Raw genomic sequence first — 23553 nt, 5'->3', positions numbered from 1 at the left:
GTAGTTTGAAGCTAGCGTTCACCCCCCTTCTGAGCTTCTATTGGATCTTCAGAAGCAGGATATAAATCTCCGTATCGTTTATAGTTGTGAAAAAGGAAACCACCCTGATTTTGAGGGGGCTTGATGTATACATTAAAGAAGGGTGAAGTCAAATAAACCTGGGAGACTCTTATAGCGCATGAAAGGTGCACAGTTTAGTGTCTTCTCACAGCATTAGACGAGCAGAATCAAATAATCAATCAATGATTTCTAAAGCGTGGCTAATCACCCATAAGGTCTCAAGGCGCTGTTTGCCCTTTGTCCATTATGTTCAGTAATGTTTGCCGCATCTCTAGCAAGGCTGCCTCTTAACCGCTGTTCAGGTGGAAACCTACTGCTAGTCAATATCTTTGTATGTCTTTTCCAAGTGGGTATTTAGTAATAACATTGCTACCTTTTGAACGATTGTTATTAGAAAAGCAATATTAGACATTTGTCTGTTGTTATGGTGCTCTAGAGAATGTAGAAATGACTTCCTAAATTATGGTGCCACCAATGTCTTCTTAATCAATCCAGAGATTGTACCCTACCTAATGATTCTTGCTCATTCTGTGCTATTCTGGGGTAATTCATGGGTTATAGTTTTTTAATGAATTGCCATTGACTCTGGTCCCACTGACCATTGATAGGATTCATACGTTCAGTGATTTCCTTGGTTTCATCTATGATACCCTATAGCGGAGAGACATTGTCATTACTACTGCTGTAATAATGTATTTATTTGACTTACACCACGCACTGACTTACCCATATGTGGTTGCCTAAGAAAATAGCAGTTGTGGCACTAAGGGGCTTGTAAGCAAAACCAAGTGGATTATCACAACAGCAACGTTTTTTTACCACTTTGCAAAAATAAATTCATAATTTCTCATTCCAAATGTATAAAGGCAATTTGTTTCATAACCTATTTTATAGCAGGGCAAATCTCCGATAGCCCTAAGATGGACTTGTTATACACGTTAGGTGCAAAGTTTCAGCTGACCAAAAAACTGGAAAGACGTGTTTTTTGTATTTTTTATTTGTTCAAGATACCATTGTGTCATAACATGGATACATTTGTAGAGCAGTGTCAACAATTTGAATGTAATCCATTCTTTGATTCTATGACATGCTGTATTGTATTGTTGTATTGTATTGTAATAGTATTTAGACTGTGAGACTGGGGCCATTTTGAAGAGGCCAAAAGTAAGACATTCTGCTTTGTTGTGTAGTTGCTGCAGCCGCTTAAGTTGCAACATGGAAGCCTCCTCACACACACACACACACACACACACACACGCACACTCTTACACACTATAGAGTGGGTCCTATACAGTCTCATAGTGCTCCTTTTGGAAGATAACAGAGCATGTTTCAAATCAGGAAAAGCTTAAAGCAGCAATCCATAGTCTCCTTCTCATTTTGTGGGGGATTCACTCTTACTTCTGTTTGAAGCATACATTTTTAGGTGGAGCATAGCAGCGCGCAAGCCCTGCTTTTCCGGCGTGTTGTATCTATGTGGGCTTTAACCACGCCGATCACTTACACTCGTTCATGGGCTTGCCTTTCAAAAATCCTTTATCATTGGTAATGGCTTTCCATTTGTCCCCCCTTGGGGAGATGTTGTTACCGCCTTGGCCATCAACCCTGTTACATGGATAATTGCACGTTTGCCCATACGCTAGACTTCTTTTTCCTTTTGTGTCTCTCTTTTGCGCTCATGCTCATGGCGGCCGTTACGCTCTGAATTGGCTCGATTATGTCAACTAATGTTTTACTTTACATTTTCAATTTATGTGGCAAGAAAAGTCCAGTTAGGAATGTACAACGCTAATAGCTCTAACTCGAGCAAACGCGAGGCCCTTTGCATTGCAAATGCTTGATACCTGTTTTGCAAACTTCATGGGGACAGCAACCCACATAGGAGGAGGTGGATTGAACTGTAACAGTATCAGCCTCAGTCCTAAAGGTGACAAGACACATGATTTTGTTATCATTGTGATTTTAAGCTTCTCATGACAGTATTTGGCGGGATTCCTGTGGGTTGCAAAACTTGGCCATTTACACATTTTAGGGCTTTAGGTTTAGAATTTCCAGCAGTGTCGATTTTATCTGCAAACAAAGCTCACTTGGCTTCAAGAACTGGCTTGTCACACCTCTATTTGTCGTTCTCTGAATATTACAGCCCGTTTCTGAGGGATCTGTTTGCCCAGAGCATTGTGCACTTCTCAATTGGGCCTTCATTTTCCTGACTTCAGAAATGGGCCAGTTATATATTTTTTTAATTGTTCTAACTCAGAGGTCTTCAAACTGGGGGGCCTCAGGTGATCCCAGAGGGGGGCGCGAGGCTCTGGCCAAAAGAAGCATTATTCAGATAACAGGGCTTTTGGTTTAAGCAGAAACATGTTATTGCATTTTAAAAAAGTTAACAGTAGTTAACTGCAATGTTTAAATAGGTCTAGACATATTTAAACATTGCCGCCTTTATAAAATAATTGTGAAAATTCTGAGGGGGGGGCGCAGTGATTTTTATTTTTCTACTGGGGGGGGGTGCGGCATTGAAAAGTTTGGAGACCACTGTTCTAACTGGTAATTCTGGTGCAAGTTTTGCACATAGGCCTTAGGAGTGCTGTTATTTTCACCCACTAGATGCAATATTTTATTCTCCATTCATGCACATTCATACTCACACCCGAAAGCTCACTCTTTCACTAATGCACTCACTGTGACTCAGTCCGGTTTTCTGTAGTTTGCTTATGTGAAACGTAATTTCACTAGAAAATACATTAAACATGTGTCTTCTTGTTTTTTAGGTTTTATATATTTTTCTGTTCGGTGTGCAACCAGGGGCCAGAGTACATCAAACACCTCCCTTTGAGATGGTAAGATCTGACTATTAATATTCTGTGATATTAGAGATTGCAATAACTTTCACCGTCTCCTTAGACTGCAGACTGCTCAAATCAGTGCAGGTGTCAATGATCAGATCCCAGTCAGATGTCTTATTTTGACAGTAATTAATTCCCACAGATTAAGATTGTGGTGTTCACTATTTCTGTGGTTTCTTGCACTGGTGTGTTTCCTTACCAAGCAAAGTACTTTCAGAATTGTGCTGTGTGGGAAGAGAGTCTGTGCCCTGCTCTGTCCACTACATGGGAGGTAGAAATGGGCTGCCCTTTAATTACAGCCTTAGAAATCCATGTTCATACCCTTAGGCCTCACCCCTACAGCCCTCAATCTGTGTCAGTAAAGAGGCTGAGGTTTGCATGGGCAGTGACATCAGCATGGCCTCTTACTCTCCCATTCATGGTCGAGATCAATTTACTTATTTATTTAGGAGTTTTATGTAGTGCTGTGTGTCACATTTTGATTACTTCGGAGCACTAGCAGAAAATGAAGTTCAGATTGATGGTTGGATGGGTAAGTCTAAGTTCAGTCGTGGCTGTTCTGGAGTCGAGTCTGATACTTTTCACTTGAGACCCATAGGACCTCATTACGATTTTGGCGGATGGAAAAGCCGTCCGCCCGAAATTCCGATGGAGAGGTTTCCGCCATTGTGGCTGCCTCCCCTCCAGGACCATTACGAGTTTCCCACTAGGTCAGCAGGTGGAAACCTCAGTTTCCACCCGCTGGCCTAAAGGGAAACGGCCTACAGCCTTGTCTCCGGATCGTAATCGAGCCGGCAGCAATGCTGTAATCTGCAGCGTGCACTAGCACCCTTGCAATGTTCACTGTCTGCAAAGTAGACAGTGGATATTGCGATGGTGCTGGCCAGGGGGGACCCTGCACTGCCTATGGCAAGTGCAAGGTCAGTGCAGGGGTCCCTCCTCGGGGTCCCCTGCACCTGTTTTCTGCCAGCCTTTTCATGGCAGTTAAACCGTCAGATAACAAGGTCGTAACCCCCAGGGCGGTGCTGCATGCAGGGACAACTAATCCTGGCAGAGCTGACAGTCCGACCGCGGCCCAACCCGCCGCAGTTGTAATATGGCGGTTGGATCATCGCATTGGCAACGGTCCAACCACCATCCGCGAACCTGCCAGTCATAAGGCGGCCAGGTTCGTAATTAGGCCCATAGTCTATAGTTTTCAGTGAAAGGCAGGTTTTATAAATCCAGCTTTCCATTGTTTCTTAAACGTCGTGCGGTTTGCTTCCACTCTCACGCTGGACGTAAAGGTGTTCCAGAGCTCAGCCATGTATCGCCCAGTGAGCTGCCTCCGTGTTTCATCCTCTTGGAGGGTCAATACTTGATCAGGTTGACTGACATAGAGCGGACGGCTATTGCTGGGAGCCTAGAAGGTTCTTAGTTTCTGGGGGCACTCAGGATTTCCACCCCAGTGTGCTTTGTGGGCAGTGAATTCATCATTAAATTAATGAGATTTGAGCATCCCCCTGAGAGTCAGGAGCGCTTCATTGGATGTGTGTTTGATGTGGTCCTCCTTGCAGAGCTTAAGGCTCATTCTGGTGTTTGATTCTGAAGCCGCAGAGGTTTGGAAGTGATTTTCCTGGGGATACGAGGGTGGATGATGTTGCAGTACTGGATTGATTTGGGGGAGCAAGGAAAGGTCGATTGGAGCACCAGTGTGGTTATAATGCTAACTAGACAAATGAGTAATATTCTTCCCTGGCAGATTTTGGTAAAATGAAATTAGCAACGTCCAGTCGTGCACGATGAAGTGAAATTCCTGTGATTATGTTACGTACGAAGAACAACCCTGCTTGGCAGTATTTGGTATTTTCATATTCCCCTCCATTGCATCAACCAGTTGCCATGCGCCTGTACCGGTGTAAGAAATCCCCCGGGCAGACTGAGGGCGAGCACGGCCAGAGACTTCTATACATGCCAGGCCTAAGCATCCACCACACCGTGGTCATGGAAACTTCACTGACAAACCATGCATTTCGTCCAGGTAGCCTTGGATCGCCCAGGGCAGCGCGGGCAGAGCTCGTCACACTCCCACAAGGATCCAAAATTCAAAAAGCAAAGCACTTAAAAGAATAAAAGTAAATTCCCAAGTAAGGTCAGATGAAGTAATTTAATCAATTTGAACTTAAGTGGATGGAAGTGTGTGGGAACCAGTGTTGTGCTGCGAGGAAAGGTGGAGAGGTGGGTCATAGAGGTGTTACACGTTGCTTTGGCCTTTTTTCAGGACTCGGCTGAAAGCTAGGCTGGCCCGTGAGTGCATGTGGCCAGAAGGGGCTGGAGGTTCACTGCAGGGGGTAAAGTGATCTTGTGGATTGTGACTGTGGATCTGCACCGAAAAAGGTCACAGGTAATAAAACCTATCCCAGCTATTGCATGATGGGAGGAATCAAAGCATGTGACTGCATCAGGGACAAGCTGCAAATGGTGCTCCCGAAAAGTGTGGTTCTCAGTGTCAAAGGGCACAATGAGCGGTATCTAGAAGACCACCGAAGTAATGTCATTCCGCGAATTACCCTCCAATGAGACATGGTTCTAACCCATCCCCTTCCACAAGGAGAGCATCAGGGGCTCTAGAAGGCCACCCCTTGTGGTAAGTCACATTGCATGACTGCACTTTATAATGAAATACGTGAGCCTGGTGATGCTGTGCCCTCATCACCTGTTGACATCCTTTATCTAGCCAGGTTTGGCGTCAAGGCGCAAAGGTCTCTGGTAATACACAGTCTCCTTCCTGTAGCAGAGGCAGCTGCCTGCATTGGCAAAGGGCCAGCCATAGTGCCCTGAAGCGGCAGCTTAGGGTGTAGGATGTGACCCGGCCCCGATTGAAGCCCACCATCCATAAATCACGGTGTGGGTGGCCGCACCATGCGGGTGCGTTTATATCACCTTGGAAGACCTGGTCGGAAAGGAACGGGACATTTCATCTCCCACACACAAGCATTCTTAAGTGTTCCTAGTTTGCACGTGACCTTTGCTGACATCCAGCACACCGGAGCTTTGCCCCCGTTAGTTGCAGATTTTCACTTCGTCCCTCTGCTCCTGATGCCAGTTTTGCTCAATTTCCCATCCTCCCTGAGTTCTGAATCTCCTCTCATCCCTGGAAATCCGATACCCCGCCATCATGGGACTTCCCAGTCCTCACACAAGTTCCTGTTTCCTGTTCTCACCGCTACGTTCTGATTCCTCTTCCGTCCAGTGACTTACTGAATCCAACCTCTCACGTGAGTTCTTGGTCCTGCACTGCAGTGCTTTGATTTCTGACTCCTTGGTCACTCACTGAGCTCCTAAGTTGGCCTCATGTAAGTTTTCTGTTACTATCCCTACTCGCTGGTGCTTCTCGCACTGTTTGAGTTCCTGATTTCAGCCTCTCCTGTGAGTTCCCAGTCTCCTTCTACACTTTAATTTTCGTTATCCAGCCACTGAGTTCCCTATTTTCATCTCTTGTGCAAGTTCTCGTTTTTTAATTTGCTTGCTTGATGCACAGTAAGTCTCTGATTTAAGTCTCATTCAAGTTCCTGTTTCCTCTTCTCACCTCTCTTGACTGGATTCCTCTCAGAACGAGTTATTTTCCCATTTTCACTTTTTGCATCACTTCCGTTTCCGGCTCCCCATTCCCTTAAGTTGTGATTTCCCTCGGTCCTAGTTCCTTGTTTCCATTTCCTTTGCACTTCCTGCTTCCTCTACCTTCTATTTTGAGTTCTTATTTCCTTCCCACAACTTCCTCATTTCCATTTCTTTTGTAGTTCCTGCTTCCTCTTCTGGTTGTATGATGGAACCACGCATGCCTGAACGATGCGGTCGGAACAACGACTGCGTTGTTTCCACGCATGCCTTTACAACAATTTTTCGTTGTAAAGGCATGCCTAGTAAAGGCATGCGTGGTTGTCGCATGCCACCCCACCCTAAAAACAAAAGTACCCCGACCCCCCCCCAAACTTAAAAACTAACCTGATACCCACCCACCCTGAGCCCTAAAACTAACCCCCACCCCCAAAAATAAAACAACCCAACCCCTAAAAACAAAACTACCCTGACCCCCCCACCTCAGCCCCTAAAAACATAAGTACCCCGACCCTCCACCTTTAAAAACTACCCCTATAAAGAGCCCTAAAACCGACCTCCACCCCAAAAATAAAACTACCCAACCCCTGAAAACAAAATTACCCCAAACCCCCCACCCCTGTTCCTAAAAACCTGACCCCCGCCTGCCCTGAATACAAAATTATCCCTGCCCCTAAAAACCCAACCCCACCCGTCCTATATACAAAATTACCCTGACCCCCACCCCTAAAAACCCTACCCCCACCCACCCTAGATACAAAATTACCTCGAGTCCCTGCCCCTAAAAACCCGACCTCCCCACTCCCCTAAATACAAAATTACCCCGACCCCCCCACCCCGCCCCTAAAAACAAAATAAACCTGACCTAAAAACCATAATACCACCCCTCACCCTGCCCCTTTAAAAAAAAATAACCTACCCATCCCAACCCCTTAACCCCCGCCCCTAAAAAGTACCCCCAACTCTGCCCCAGCCTCACTTACCTGACCGCGTCCTCTCCCGGTGGATCTTCCTTTTTCTCTGCCTTAACCTCGCATGGCAAGCGTCGTTCGGGATCTTTCCCTCCTCTCCCTGCTCCCTTGAGTTCTGACTTCCTTCCCACCGTCTTCCTCATTTCCGTTTCCACTGTACTTCCTATTTCTGATTCCCTTGCCACCAGTGCTTGAAATGGCACCAGAGAAGTGCAGGTACTCGCTATGCCAGCTGCCAGGGTACCTGTTTGCCACGAGGAGTGCCAGTAGTCACACTTTGAAAGTAGTGCACCCCGCAGAGAAAATGCAGGTATTTTCCCTTTAAAATTAAAGCAAGTGGGGGTTATCAGTACCACTTCTTGCCTGAATTTCAGATTTACAGTTTTTAAGCAAGTTCTGATTTACTCCTACAACCCGGCAGAGTTCTTATTTATCTGTAACTTAAGTGAGTGTTTTTTTTTTTTTGCGAAAGTAAAGGTACATTTACAAGAAAATGTACCTTTGTGACTGAGCCCCTGGGTCATTTCCTCGCATTTTGTAAAGTTAGACATATGGAAGGGCTCTGAACACATTTTACGCGGCATTTGCCGGCTTCTGCCCCGCTGCCCTTATCACCCAGAGTGCTTTTCACCACCCAAGGGTTTCTGGGCGAAATCCGTATGCGCCGTTCTCGTGTGCAGCGCGTTGACGCATCCAGTCTGCTGAAATCCCCGGCTGCCTGCGATGCAATCCGTTCACAGGACGCAATCTCAGCCATGTGGAGCCCCCGCCCGACCTCTCGGAGAGCAGAAGGGCCGCCAGGCACCGTGATTTGTGAGTCATTGAGTTGCGGTTTAGTGAAAGTAATTGTTCTGTAAAGAAAAAAGTAAAGGGAACGAGCTCCCTGCTAACCTCTCCCGATCAAGCGCTTACAAATAGCTCATAAATCATGTTACGCGTCGTCCGATAACCCGCGACCGAGGAGGCTGCGTCATGAGGCATGAAGTAATGGACCCGCCGCCTTCCAAGAAGCTGAAGCCATCTATCAGCTGCCAGCTCTGAGGCTGGTCTGTGAGGCTCTTCTCTGGAAGCAGCACCTCTGAGGCTGGTCTGTGAGGCTCTTCTCTGGAAGCAGCACCTCTGAGGCTGGTCTGTGAGGCTCTTCTCTGGAAGCAGCAGCTCTGAGGCTGGTCTGTGAGGCTACTCTCTAGAAGCAGGCTGGTCTGACGCTTGTCTCGGGATGCAGGCAGCTCTAGGCTTGTCTGTGAGGCTCTTCTCTGGAAGCAGCAGCTCTGAGGCTGGTCTGTGAGGCTCTTCTCTGGAAGCAGGCTGGTCTGTGAGGCTCTTCTGTAGAAGCAGGCACCTCTGAGGCTGGTCTGTGAGGCTCTTCCAAGGAAGTAGGCTGGTCTGTGAGGATCTTCTCTGGAAGCAGGCAGCTCTGAGGCTGGTCTGTGAGGCTCTTCTCTAGAAGCAGGCAGCTCTGAGGCTGGTCTGTGAGGCTCTTCTCTAGAAGCAGGCTGGTCTGAGGCTGGTCTGTGGGGCTCTTCTGTAGAAGCAGGCACCTCTGAGGCTGGTCTGTGAGGCTCTTCTCTGAAAGCAGGCATGTCTGAGGCTGGTCTGTGAGGCTCTTCTCTGGAAGCAGCAGCTCTGAGGCTGGTCTGAGGCTCTTCTCTGGAAGCAGGCAGCTCTGAGGCTGGTCTGTGAGGCTCTTCTCTAGAAGCAGGCTGGTCTGAGGCTGGTCTGTGAGGCTCTTCTCTGGAAGCAGGCAGCTCAGAAGCTGGTCTGTGAGGTTCTTCTTTGGAAGCAGCACCTCTGAGGCTGGTCTGTGAGGCTCTTCTCTAGAAGCAGGCAGCTCTGACGCTTGTCTCAGGATTCAGGCAGCTCTAGGCTTGTCTGAGGCTCTTCTGTAGAAGCAGGCACCTCGGTGCTTGCCTGTGAGGGTTGTCTCTGGAAGCAGGCAGCTTTGAGGCTTGTATGTGAGGCTCTTCTGTTGAAGCAGGCAGGTCTGAGGCTTGTCTGTGAGGCTCTTCTGTTGAAGCAGGCAGGTCTGGGCTTGTCCGTGAGGCTGCTTTTGCAAAGCAGGCAGCTCTGGGCTGGTCTGTGAGGCTTGTGTCGGGAAGCATGCAGCTCTGGGACTGTATGTGAGGCTTGTCTTGGGAAGCAGGCAGCTCTGGGCTGGTCTGTGAGGCTCTTGTCTTGAGAAGCAGGCAGCTCTGGGCTGGTCTGTGAGGCTCTTGTCTTGGGAAGTAGGTAACTCTGGGCTGGTCTGTGATGCTCTTGTCTTGAAGCAGGCAGCTCTGAGGCTTGTCTGTGAGGCTGATCTGTGAGGCCTGTCTCAGGGAAAAAGGCAGCTTTGGGCTTGTCTGTGAGGCCTCTCTTGTGATGCAGGCAGCTTTGGGCTTGACTGTGAGGCCTCTCTTGTGATGCAGGCAGCTTTGGGCTTGTCTGTGAGGCTTCTCTTGGGAAGCAGGCGAAGCCTAGTGGACCTCTAGCTCTCGCGATACTGCTGATTTAGAGCATGGCGTGAGCCAGGATGGAGCTGCACTGCAAAAACTCCTTATTCCTCGGTAGTGGGATAGCTTAGCATGCTGCAGGTCAAAACAGGCGTGCATTATCAGTCATTTGCCAATATCTCAGTCCAGGGATGTGTGATTTGTATAGGGCAAAATATCGGGGCACTTCGTAAGCTCTCATGGCTTCTTGGGAGTGGAAGGCTTTGCCTGGTGCTGGTCAGGAGATACATTCAAGCTGCTCATTCTGGGGTGTCAGTGCAGGCGGAAGTAAAAACAAAAAAGGAGAGGCGTCTTTAATGTATTAGCCCTTAATTCTGGCACTGCATATCAAACTCTTTGTTGCCACTTCACAACTACAGCAGAACAGCAACAACAGAGTAAGCACAATCATGACAGACAAGTTGGCAGCTGAACTCAGCACTGCCTGGCTGATTACAACCTTGTTTTCCACCAGCCTCTTCATAGCGGTTTCCCCACCATGAAAAGGCTGGCGGAAAACAAGTACATGGGGGCCCCTGTACTCCTCATGCCCATGGTATGGGCAGTGCAGGGGCCCTCCTGCCCAGCACCATTGCAATGCACACTGTCTGCTTTGCAGACAGTGTGCATTCTGCGGGTGCTGGTCGTCCCCCTCTGCTGCGAGCTAGCGCTCGGCACCTTTTAGGGAGCAGAGTGCTATCTCGTAGCACTGGGAATGCTCTATTACAACGTTGCAGCTGGTTCAGCCCTGTGGGAACATTGTAATAGGGCAGAGGGAACACCTCCTCCATGCCTGTGGCATCCTCCCCACGAGTTTAGCAATCCTGCATTGGTACCGCCAAACTCGTAATGAGGGCATGAGTCTCAGGCTCAAATACAGTAAACCTTTAACAAGGCTATGCCGACTACTGACGGAAACTACAGAAAGCTAGCTGATCCCAGACGTGAAGTGGCCCCATACGGGTTCCTGAGCTTGTCTTGACTCCAACACCAGCACCGTATGAAAGGACGCTGCTACTTATGAGATGAGAATGTCCAAGAAGAGTTAACCGCACTTTACCAGTATTAGTTTCTTCAGGTCTTGGTTTGCTCAACCAGAAGCATTTGACAGTCTCTCAGATCCTTTATGGATAAGCTCCTCTCGGCTCACATAGCACTCAAGCTCTTCGGGCATGTTTCTCACAGCAGGGTCGTCCCTTTCTCCAAGCAGGAGCTTCTCTGCTCCAAACCCCAGAGGAGCACGTCTCTCAAGCAGGCCTGCGCTTCTGAGGATGGAGGTCCTAAAACTCGCATGGATCCCAAGGAGGGTAACTGGTGCTACCAGGTCTGGATGAGCGTGTTGAAGGCAGATCTGAAAGCACCAGTTACCCTCCTTGGGATCCATGCGAGTTTTAGGACCTCCATCCTCAGAAGCGCAGGCCTGCTGGAGAGACGTGCTCCTCTGGGGTTTGGAGCAGAGAAGCTCCTGCTCTGGAGGAGCGTGTTAAAGGCAGATCTGGACACTACTCTCTGAAGCCCTCCAGCAGATATTCAGGAGTTGTTGTGTTCAGGGGAGCAGGGAATTCCTCTGTACTTCTTCAGTCCCAAACAGGTTTCATACGTGCAGTGGTTCAATTGGGGCTTCTAAAGAGTGAACTGTTTTACAACTGCTTTGATCCTTAAAGCAATCCTCATAAAGCTCCTATTTTTCCTACTGTTCTAAATCCAGGAAAGTGATGTCCTCCCTGTGCTAGGGATGTCCCTTGGTGCAAATCCTCACCAGAGATCCATGCATGCAAAAACCAAGCTGGTGAAACCTTGTCTCTTCCTCCCCACCCAGCTCCAACCCTGTTCCTCCTCGCTCAGGTCCCTGAACTAGAAATGGAAACCTCCCTCCCAGCTGCCATAGGCCTAGACCTGCTACAGAACCACTCATTAGGAGTAAAAAGTGACTACTGCAAATAATTCATCATTACCAGTTGCCATACCTGTGATCCTGACAGCTGCCTATATATAGAATCTGTTACAAACAGCTGACTAACATGAGGGACAGATATAGAATTTTTCAATTAATGTTTTAATCAGGTATGTCTCTTCAGTAACTAATAGCAACAGCATTGGTCAGAATAGCAGATGTTTAGAACCATTAACAGGTGAGGGGGGCTGGGTAGGGCTTTCATGACGATAAATTTGCTACGACCCAATATACCCTTTTTAGAACAAATCGCTTGGGCTGCCCATCTTCTGTGACGTTTCCGTTGCATGACAGCTTCTCTTTTTTTTAAAGAAGGGCAAGAGATATTTAATTTACAAGCACATATTTAAAATGTGCAATTTTGGGACCAAATAAGAAAAAAAGGTTTCATATAGGTTCTTCGATTTGTAGTATTGTGGAAAAAATCAAGTTGCATCGATTTGCACAATGTTTCCACTTTTCTTCCATGGAGTCGAAAGTCAGAATATCGAGAGGTAAGTGCGTATAATGAAGTAGAAATTGCATATTCTTAACTCCCCATCTACGTACCTTGAAGGTACATTTATGCCAAGGTACTTATATGTGAGTTAGGTACGTGTTGATATTTCGGTTTCAATATTTTGTCCTCGATTTTCTGTGCCATGGATGTTCTGGTTTCGATATTCAGGGTGTACACCCCGAGTCATAAAAAAACCCCAAATCCATAGGAACAACCTTAAAAAAAAAAAAAAAAAAAAAAAATGAAAGGCCTTCTTTACGCGCTTGTGTGTAAACAGCATCCTGAGTCTGAAATAAGTTTACTACAAGTTTTGATCAGTGGTACATGCTATTTATGGTGGCAGCAGCATGGTGCAAACTGTTCTTCACTGGTTTTCTGCACCAGTGCAGCATTTGGTACTTCCCACTTGGGCTTGCTGCATCATCCCTGCGTTTTTTGTTCTCCGTGAGGTGTGTGGAGTAGCAGAGCTGCGTGTTCTCTAGCATGAACCAGACAGGCGTGAGGGGATGGCGACAGGCCAGTGCTTCTTACGCCGCGGCAGGAGCTAGGCTGCGTCTGTCACTACCCAGACTCTTTCGGGGTAGAATGTAGCCGCAGTTCAGTTTGTTGCACTTCTAGTGTGTAAGACAGGTTATATTTAATGGATACCCAGTAACAAATCTAGGTTCAGTTTCAAAATTACATCAAACCCCCGTTATGTGAATTCTCGTGAGACTCTACTGTCTTAATAAACGATTCATACCGTCTTGAAATCTGTTGAACACTGGATTTTAAACCTTTTTCGAGTCTGTGTACCTTTAAATTCATTGTGTGTCTAATTGTGAAAAAACGTTATTACAGATATAGTACAGGCAATAGGCCTGCATTTGCTGTTAACTTTTTGTGACCACAGTTTGTCCCGGTGCACTGTCTTAATTTCTCACTCATCAGGCGTGAGTCTAACACCTAGAAGTCCGTCTCACATGGTCTGGTACATGAGCGTCCAAGTCAGAAGTACTTAGCCATCACCACGATGCGTCTCTGCGGCAGGACCGAGTTACTGCAACCCACAGCTAAATGCCTTACGATGCCATGCGTTTAACCATGGGTTACTAATGTGAAAATGGCAATTATATCTGTGCGTGCTGTACTTCCAAGGTCGGTAAACTGAGTGTGATTACATTGGGTACTAGTACCCCCTGTTATTGGCAGTGGTAGAAGTGTGTAGGGAGCACTGCTTTCAAAAAAACACCTTATTATATTGCACTGCATGCTGTGAAAGTGCTCGGAAGTTGTGATTATGGCTGATTAACTTCCTATCCTGGAGAATTAAGAGTGGGTGCAGCAGGGTTCGGCTCGATTCTAGATCCTGACATAAATGTTCATATCAGCCCTGCACTGCAGGAGGTGACAACGCGGCAATGCATGCTTGGTTGGGTCATGGCAGCCCACCCTGCTCCGAATGCAGCCCCGTAGCCTGCAATCCACCAGGAAAATGCCAGAATGGCAAAACGGCCAGTCCTATAGTGAAAACAGTAAGGCTGAGACTTTCCCAGCAGTGCACAGCGATTGCAGTGCACACATTACTCACCTAGCATGCAGTGCTCCACAAGGGTCTCACTTCTCTTCAGATGACAGAAGCCTCAGAGCAGACAGACCGGCTCTGAAGGTGTCATTGCAAAGGGGGAGGGGTCCACATCTCAAACATCTTTGCACTAAGCAACAATTGTCTTACAGGTGTGCACTTTGAGTTGGGCCTGAATGTGCTCTGTTATTTAGTATCCCACCATGCTCTCTCTGCCACAGTTGGTGCTCTGGAGCTGAGGGCAAGGCAGCTTTTAGAGATGAGAACAAGGAGTGCATTTTCTTTGAACAAGCATTGCCAAACTTAATAGGCCTGACCTTGCTGTGCAGCTACACGTGAGCGCAGGCATGCACAGATGCTGCTTAGCACATTGAAACCCAGAACTATTGGCTTTACCAATGTCGGGGAAACAGTAGCAAACAAGAATTGTTTTCTCTATAGAATGTGCATAGGAGAAAGAATTGAATGTGACTAGCAGTGGCATGAAAAAGTATACTTTTCAACTTTAAAATAGCCCCTCATGCTCTCTAATGAAAGGTGCTTCCAGGGGGTGAATTGGTTGCATGCGGGAGGAGATAAATACTCCTCAAGGTGCCTATTCACAAAAGGCATCTTGGAATATGTAAAGTACCCTCACAGGTCTTTCTAAATTGACCACAAGACATCTAAAATATTACTAAATTGGGACGTGGGAAATATACTTATACAATTAGTAGAAGTGGAAATTGCTGTGCCCTCCTTGAACATTTATCGTGGGGATTTGCACGTTTTGAGCACGATTCACAGAAGCATGTAAGCGTACACAAAGAATGCACTACAAGAGTACTAATGTACGTGCTCCAGAATCCTTTTGCGAATTGGCCCCTACGTATAGTTTACAGAAATGGTAACAGTAGGTCGTGGATAGAGCTTCGCTGTCTAGCAAGGCCTAAAAATCACCAGATACAGCAATTCTCTGTTTTGGCCTCAACTTTTTAAAATCTCAGTTTAGTTCATCTGCGCTCATTTCTCTCGGTACATAAGTACACACCAATGTGTGAACTAAATGACATGCACACTTTATTGCGGCCATGTCCCTTAAATGACTAACCTACATTCTGTCCAGATGCTTATCCTCTGGCAAGCTTATGCAGCAGCAGAGGAAGTGCCCAATAACAGGAGGGAGCGTGTAGGCTGGTCCTTGGTAGGAGTGAGTGCTTCAGAGGGATGAAGAGGTAGCTCAGTCGGGGGAGCGCATGGCATAGGTGGAGGAGGTAGTGATTTACCCAGAGGAGAGATGAGAATGATTATTGCTTAAGAGTTTTGGTTAGCGCCAACCAGGCCGAAAGGGTATCAAAGCACTACACAGTTTTACAGGAACTGAATGACCAGCATTTACAACACCCTATGAAAAAGGGGTACTGGGCCTCAGGCCACACACTCTCTAGGACCTTCCGGTTCTGCAGTAACATTTAGATATAGTTTTTGAACCAGATGGTGTAGCAAGAGTCTAATGATTCCCACTAAGCAAGAAAAATAGGTTTCCAAGATCCGGTTTGTTCGTCAAAAACATCTGTCATTGTACTATAGTGGGGCCTGTATTCTGTGAGTCCCGGTGTCACTGCACCAACTGCACTTGTGATGGCTACGTCCGTTTCCAACTGTGAGCAAGCCTGCCCTCTTAATTATAATTATTAATGAGTCAGCTTACGCGGCCTGACCACTAGGTGGCACTAGCTGTCATGTATTATTCTTAAGAATACTTAGAAACAGTACTTGGCACCTGCCAGAAACATAAACAGCGACTGAAGGGCCATTGTGTCTGCGACCCCAGGCAAAAACTTGGAAAAATCCTAGACGGATTCTAGCGGTGAGAACATTGCTATAACCTGTTCTTATCAGATCCAAAGCAGTACAGTATGCCTGAGGTCGGACTCGAAGTCGGACACAGCAATATTTGTTTATAGAACACGACTTTGGCTGTAGTCTGTCAAATTGGATGAAACCTATGGATTTACCGCCCATCACAGTGGGGGGTCCCGTACTTGCAGACTATGATAGCTTTACCCTGGAGGCAATTGAGGGTCTAAAGGAGTGTTGAGTGATGAGTAGGAATTCACATTTGTCCGAGTTCAGTACGAGATGATTCTAAGACATTCATCTCTGAATTTCCTTTAATGAAGGTGCATTATTAAGTATAGCAGAGGAGCCTTTAAAAAATAGAGCTGATTTTCATCAGTATATTGATGACAGAGCTCCATAAAAGGTTACTTCTTAGTTCCATGTAAATATTGAAAAGTAGGGGGCAGCAGAGAGTCTTGGGAGATTCCTAAATAAAGGGGGGAACGGTGGGATGTGGAATTGTTGATCTTTACTTGTTGTGGGCGTTATTATACATAGGAGGTAAAACCTTTGAGTATCCCCTTACACCCATTTCATGCTGCTTAGTTTTGAAAAATAGGTGGTGGTTGATGACAACGAAATGGCAGGAGGTCTACTAGGTTTAAGAGACAGGAATCGTCTGCATTTGCGATGCAAAGGGAATGATCACAGTAAAAATCATGGGAGCATCCATGCTACAACATGGCAGCCCGCATGGTACAACATTGAAGCTTGAATGCTACAAAATGGCAGCCCGCATGGTACAACATGGAAGCCTGAATGCTACAACAAGGCAGCCCTCATGGTACAACATGGAAGCTTGAATGCTACAACATGGCAGCCGGCATGGTACAACATGGGAGCCTCCATGCTGCAGCCAGGCATGGAACCTGATTGGTGATCGTCAAATACGTTGTTTTCAGAAATATGGCTCTTAAACTAGGAGGTGCCAGATCGCACTGACTTTAGACGGGATTATCAGAGCTGTCATAGGTCAGTAGTTGTTCATTTTATCTGGGTCCGCATTCGTTTTTTAAGAGAGATTTAACATGTTCCATTTTTAGACAATCCCGAACCATCTCCTGCAAGAGGAGGTCACATGTTAGTCCACATGTTTGGTGGCGAGAGTCCAGTAGTGACACTGTCCTGAAGCATTCCTGGATTAGGGTTTTTTAATGTGTGACGATGAGAATAGAGAGGGTAGGGTTGCCAGTTAGAGTCCATCTAAAAGTTTAAACTTTCTGGGTGAAAAAGTCAGCAGATTCTTGGTATTTTGCATATGGTCATCGACCCGGACTCTGTGATGTGTTTCTGAAGTACTATCTCAATCAGTTTTCATGGTCATTTGTCATAAGGGTCAACGTGGCATTGGTTTCAAAGGTATCATTTAAAAAAAAGATTTTTGTACCTGATCTGAGCATGATTAGGTGGGACGCAGATTTGATTTGTTGCTATGTCTTTTCTAAGATTCAACATTTTTTTCCCCTCCTACTTTATTTTTATGTGAAACCCCAGGGCTGTTTTTTTTTGTTTTTTTTTGTTTTTTTTGTTGCTTTTCTGTTTCTTTTCTTTGGCGAGAGGTACGGCGTGTTTGATGGTAGACAGAATGGTACTGTAGTTGGGGGTCGTGTCTTCTTCGGGAGGGGTTGCATGGGTGTTGGAGATCAGCCTGCCGCTCTCTTTGGTCATTGCGCCTTCCATTGTTTAGTGCAGGTTTCCCTTCCTTGGTGAATTTCCTTTATCCTCCTTTGATCTCCCGTGCTGCTCGCTCTCCTCTGCAAAGATGGCCGCCTTCTTGAAGGAGAGCAGGGGCGTGGCATCCTAGGAGGTTACGTCAACTTTTTTTTATTTTAAGTTAAAAAAAGAATATTTTAAAATTTATGTAGTACACCTGGACCTCTACCTTCTCATAGAGTCTTTGTTTCACAGGGTAGATGTGGTCCACCTCGCCCTCTACAACTTAGGAGTCCAGAGTAAAAAGAAGTACTTTGACTTTGAAGAGATCTTGACCTTTGTGAATCAACATTGGGAGAACATGCAGCTGGGGAAGGTAAGTGAATGTTGGTGCTTGACCTTTGCAAACCAGCACTGGGAGAACATGCAGGTTAGATGGGAAGTGAGGGCTGGGTCTTAACATCCATGAAGCAGCACAGGAGGACCCTGCAGCTGGGGGAGGTTTAATAATGCCGAGTCTTGATCTTCATAAACCAGCACTGGAAGATCATGCAGTGGGAAAGTAAGCAAATAATGCATCATGACCTTCACAAACCAGCACCGGGAGAACATGCAGGGGAGGAAAGTGAGGGCTTGATGTTGACCCTGAAGAACCAGCACTGGGAGAACATGCGAGGGGAAGGAAAGTCCGGGCTTGATGTTGACCCTCAGGAACTAGCACTGGGAGAACATGCGAGGGGAAGGAAAGTGAGGGCTTGATGTTGACCCTCAGGAACCAGCACTGGGAGAACATGCGAGGGGAAGGAAAGTGAGGGCTTGGTGTTGACCCTGAAGAACCAGCACTGGGAGAACTTGCGGGGGAAGGAAAGTGAGGGCTTGGTGTTGACCCTGAAGAACCAGCACTGGGAGAACTTGCGGGGGAAGGAAAGTGAGGGCTTGGTGTTGACCCCTAGGAACCAGCACTGGAAGATCATGCAGTGGGAAAGTAAGTAAATGCTGCATCATGACCATCACTAACCAGCACTGGGAGAACATGCGGGGGGAAGGAAAGTGAGGGCTCGGTGTTGATCCTCATGAACCAGCACTGGGAGAACATGCGGGGGCGGAAAGTGAGGGCTTGATGTTGACCCTCAGGAACCAGCACTGGGAGAACGTTCAGTTGGGAAATGTAGTGCTGCGTTTAGACCTTTGCAAAAGGATTGAATATTGGGTCATAGCAAAGGGATGTGGAAGCTCAGCCTAGAAATGTATAAAGAAGCTCTGGAAGAGCATGTAGAGGGAAAGGGAAGTAAATGTGGGGTCTTGACCTTTGTGAAACAGCAGAGGGAAAACCTGCAGGTGGGGAAGGAAAGTGAGTTGTGAAAATCTACCCCTGTGAGAGTCGTGAACCCTGAGATCCGGCGCAGAGAGGAGATGCAGGTGGGTAAGGGAAGTGACTTTGAGGTCTTTAACTTTGTGGACCAGTTCTAGGAAAAGATGCAGAAGCAGGGAAGGGGAGTGAATGTTTTGTCAAGACCTTTGCAAACAAGCCCTGGAAAAGCATGCAGGTGATTTAAAAAGAGCAGCTTACCTGCTCCCTGGATGTTGCATGGAATCATGTTTACACTGAACCTACATTGATTAATTGTGGTAATTCCGCTTCTGCCTCCATCACATTCGCACGCTGCTACCGTCCACAACAGGACAAGTTACAGAAGCTGCCAGTTTAGTGTCGGACCCCCTCCCAGGAAGTGCTGATGTTGGGAGACTTTCCCCTTCTGGGTTGATGACCTCGAAAATCATCTGTTCTCTTCCTTTCTATAAACATTTTAATCATACAAACAGCACCAAAAAGACCTTGATCCACGCACATATTAGACTTCTCCCATCATCACTCTCAAAGGTGTGCCTGTCATGAGAAGATCAGCACTTAGGGCCTGAGTTAGAATTTGGCAGAGGAGTTACTCCATCACAACGGCGACCGAGATCCCGTCCTCCGAAGTATAAATCCCATAGGATATAATGTAATGTATATTTCGTCCGACGGGAAACCCGTCACTGTTGTGATGGAGTAACTTGTCTGTCAAGTTCTAAATCAGGCCCTCATCTCTTTTGCCATCGATAGTCTGCCCTCATGTTTTAAAACGATGAGCCCTTTAGACAACCATGTGCTACCTCCAGAGATACCCTCTCCCAGATGTTCCACACTAGTGATATAAATGCAGCCCTGACTGAACTTAATTCTACTCAAGACAATCATTTCCTGTCTTCACCCCTTTTATCCAAGCCTTCACACTCCTGGAATGCAGTTGAACAACCAAAAACACGACAATTAGAACATGAATGATGCTGACATTATAGCGCTGCAGATGTCACATCATTAAAGCCGAGGCTGACTTTCTAAGGGAGAACATCTTGCTGGCTAACAGCAGTAAGGCTAGTCTGCATGCAGCACTGTAAAAGCCTCTCGAGAGGTCCATACTTTTGGCACAGTCTCGGATCAGTCACTGAGTTTCGGCTGTTTCTTTTGTTGTTAATCTGACAGTTTGGACGTGGTGTAGGCTGAAGAATTCCCAAGAGACGTCTGAAAAATGTTTATCAATTGTATCATTTGTAATTGCAACGGCCCGGAGACAGTACCTGGACACATAAAACATTGCACATGCAAAATTGCTTTCGCATAAGTGCAAATGTCTATTTTTATTATTTTTCTCCACAGGGAAATAATTTCCTCATGGAGGAACTCCTTTTCACTGCACCCCATGACCTCCGCATCCCTCCCCAAATCCACCCCTCGAACCCGCCCCCTTTAAGTCATCGTATAACTTTCCCATCCCCATCTTGGAAATTGCAGTAACAGAACATCTATTTTCAGGGTGGAATGGGCTGTTGAAAAGTTTGAGAATACGTACAAGTTTTTGAGGGTACATGTGCTTTACAGGGCATCTTTGCTGGCAATATTCACTCCTCTCGTGTGAAGGGACTTTCTCATTCGTAATAATACACCAAGCAGATCTAATATTCGGCATGAGTAAATCACTTTGCGGTTTGTGCATCCTAAGCGTGGTAGCTTGGACGTGTAAATCAAAGCTGGAGCAAGGGCTCCCCCTGCGGGTTCAAGTTGGAATAACCAGTCAAAGATGCAATGATTCTGACGTAATGTGAATATTTCAGTCACTTTGTTTCTGACAGGCTGCTTTGAAAGTCTGTCACGTATTAAATTAAATACACTGACTCCTCCCCCTTTCCTTCCCCCCGAGTTAGCTATGCAGCACTGCAGTGGCCGAACGAAGTCAGTATCTCCTGGAAGCGCTTAACAGTTATAAGAGCAGGTAAGCACACGGGGGCGACTAGGCGCTACCTTCGAGATCATTGAGAAACGTATAATCCTTCCTGCCAGGCCATAGGTACTTCGCCGTTGGCCAAAGAGTTCAAGAATTGTAAGGCATTTTAGTTCAAGTTGGATATGTTTTAATGCTGATAACGTATCGTGCATTATCCCTAAATATCATAAAATTGTCATTTTTGCTACAAAGATGAATTTGTCACGAAGAAACGGCAACAGCTGGGGATTTGATGTTTCTGTACATTACTTCACTTTTATCTCAAGTTAATATTAATTCATTTTGATGATGTCTGGTTACTAGTTAATTCAATTCAGAAAGATCCATATTTGAATTTGACAAGCTTTATTGGGATATAGGAATTCATTTATACTATTAGAAAATAATACCCTGTTATGATATTTCTAATAACTTTAAAACAGTTATATTGCGGGATAAGACGAGCCATGTCTTTGGCGTAGTTTAGACTTAATAAGAGTCCAAATATTTGCTTATAAACCTATGCATCTTGTGATGATTTGCAACACTGTTGCATAAACTTAGTCTCTGCCTCTGCTCTGCAATTTTTGTTTTCACACCCACGAGTGACAGGTGTGAACTTGGACCAGCGCTTGAATGTGAAAGACATGTTTTTGTAGCCCGTGGAACCTCACCCAATAAATAAATGATGTGGCGTCAATGCTTTTGGATTACTGACGGTCCCTAAGCAGGGATCCAGGGCCACCATGGTGATTACAAATCATCTATTGTCATTCTTTTGAATACCACACACATACTACGCTAAGAAAAATCCACTTTAACTGAAAAAAGCATATTTATTTCAACAGGTGCACCCTGTTGCTCAGGGCATCTAAAATAACCACACAGAATACGGTTAAAGCTGCACAAATACTTGTTGCGAACAATGAGGATAAAATGAAAATTCCACCATGCTGAAAATGTCATCTAATAAAAATGTAACACCTTAAAACGTACTTCTATGCCTTAGGCTAGGAGAAAAAGTAGTATCATAACTTGCATCAAGATTTTCTTAGAGAGGATGAGTGCACTGAATACCTATTTACAGCCAACTGCTGTAATTATCAGTAGTAAGAGAGGCCGTGTTCTCTGCGAAAGGCAAAAATGTGTTGCATCAGCATTAGCCGCTCCAGGACCTGGACATCATGCCATTTTTCAGTCAAAGGTTTTATGCAGCAGCATCTCAGGCAAGATCTTCTCTGGCAGTGTCTTGCGCAATAATCTGGGACGAAGGACCTCTCCTGAGAAGTGGTCAAGTGACAGTCCTTTTATACACATTTTTTTTTTTAACGGAATTTCCAATATCACCTTAAGAATGTCGATTATAACAATTAACATCAAGATGGTAGTTTAAAGTCACATTCTTTTAACAAATAAGGTAAAAATATGACAATTCCGGCTACACTTTTGTGGCTATTCTTATTTGACTTTGAAATTCAGATAACAAGGCAGATTGTCACATCAGGTGTCTTGTTGAGGTCTATATCTGAGCGACTTGACATTTTCACAGTGTCTTGAATAGATGAGGACAGACGACAGCTGCGTCAAAGTCAGACATGTTGATGATTCTACAGCAATCCAGAAAATGGGGCATGCTTAAGATGGAGTCAGGCCGCAGGATCCTTATTTCAACACAAACTACTAGGCCACAATTCACCAGGCTAAATGGAAGAAGAATCAATGTGTGATTCAAGATGTTTGTGACAAAATGTTAAGGGAAGAAACATTTATGGTATGGTAGAGGCGCTGCTGTAATTCCCCTAGTCAAACATGACATCTTTCCTTTTACAGCTTGATTTTTTTTTTTAATGGCTGTAGGTTTTACAGGAGCTGATAAAGTGAGAATGATTCTTTCAAACTTCTGAAAGTAGGAAAACCTACTGTTTCCCTTTCTTTGGAGCTAGTATGCACAGGTGATTGGTACGTTTCTGTCACCCTGCAAGTCACAGGAACTGGCTGCTGTGATGACGGTTTCAGTTGTTGTTTTTTTATTTAAATTCTTATTTTATTGGAGCCGCATATTGAGATAGCAGACCCTGGAAGGGCGAAGTGCAGGCAATGTGAACTGGTAAGAAGAATACATTGTCTTCAGCACCCAGGGGAGTTTAAGTACAAGGATCACTTCCATCAGGGGCCGTGGCTGCCAATGGTGCAGCCTGGTGCAGTGGCACCGGGACACGAGGCAGGCCAGCGGTCCCTGCGCAAGCTAATCTTAGCTTCAATAAAGATGCAAATTAAAATGTTGGGTTTATTGAGAACTCAGAGATGAGGCAGTAAACACAGGCTTTATATAGGCACCGCTGCAGGTATGCAGAGGTAAGTAAGCCGGACACAGATTCCACGTACAGAACAGAGCGCATAGGTCTATGCCTGCTACTGGAACGGTGACCAAAATATGGCTGATTGGTGCTCACACTCAATCCTGTGACCTTGGGGCATCACAGACTTTACGAAGGATGCAGAATTTTAGGAATCCTGTTTTGCTGCTTTTCACCTGTGACAGCGCTATGAGCTCAAGCCTCTGGCATCACACGCGCAGGATTCTGATCACGCCTCATACACTCCATGAGCTGTGTGGCTCTTCTCGAGCCACCCTGACACCGCCACCGACTGAGAGACCAGTGACCTGGGCCAGATAGCTGAACTCCTAAGAGAATTTATTGTTAGACATATTTTTGTTTATTCAACAGTAATGGCAAGCATTATTGAGCAAGCA

The 23553-nt window shown here is 46.0% G+C and overlaps 1 protein-coding gene across 2 annotated transcripts in view; it reads left to right on the top strand.

Annotated features, from left to right (window-relative positions):
* PHF19 (PHD finger protein 19) overlaps nucleotides 1-23553 on the top strand; it is a 162974-nt gene that overhangs the window by 117158 nt on the left and 22263 nt on the right. For both annotated transcript variants that reach the window (XM_069241650.1, XM_069241651.1), the window contains exons 8-10: nucleotides 2832-2900; nucleotides 17752-17872; nucleotides 20740-20807. In XM_069241650.1, coding sequence (XP_069097751.1) covers nucleotides 2832-2900; nucleotides 17752-17872; nucleotides 20740-20807 — 258 coding nt within the window. The remainder of the gene's footprint in view (nucleotides 1-2831; nucleotides 2901-17751; nucleotides 17873-20739; nucleotides 20808-23553) is intronic.

This window comes from Pleurodeles waltl, chromosome 6, assembly GCF_031143425.1.
Source record: "Pleurodeles waltl isolate 20211129_DDA chromosome 6, aPleWal1.hap1.20221129, whole genome shotgun sequence".
Taxonomy (NCBI): domain Eukaryota; kingdom Metazoa; phylum Chordata; class Amphibia; order Caudata; family Salamandridae; genus Pleurodeles; species Pleurodeles waltl.
The sequence above is the reverse complement of the archived record's forward strand: the minus strand, read 5'-3'. Positions and strand labels throughout refer to the sequence as shown.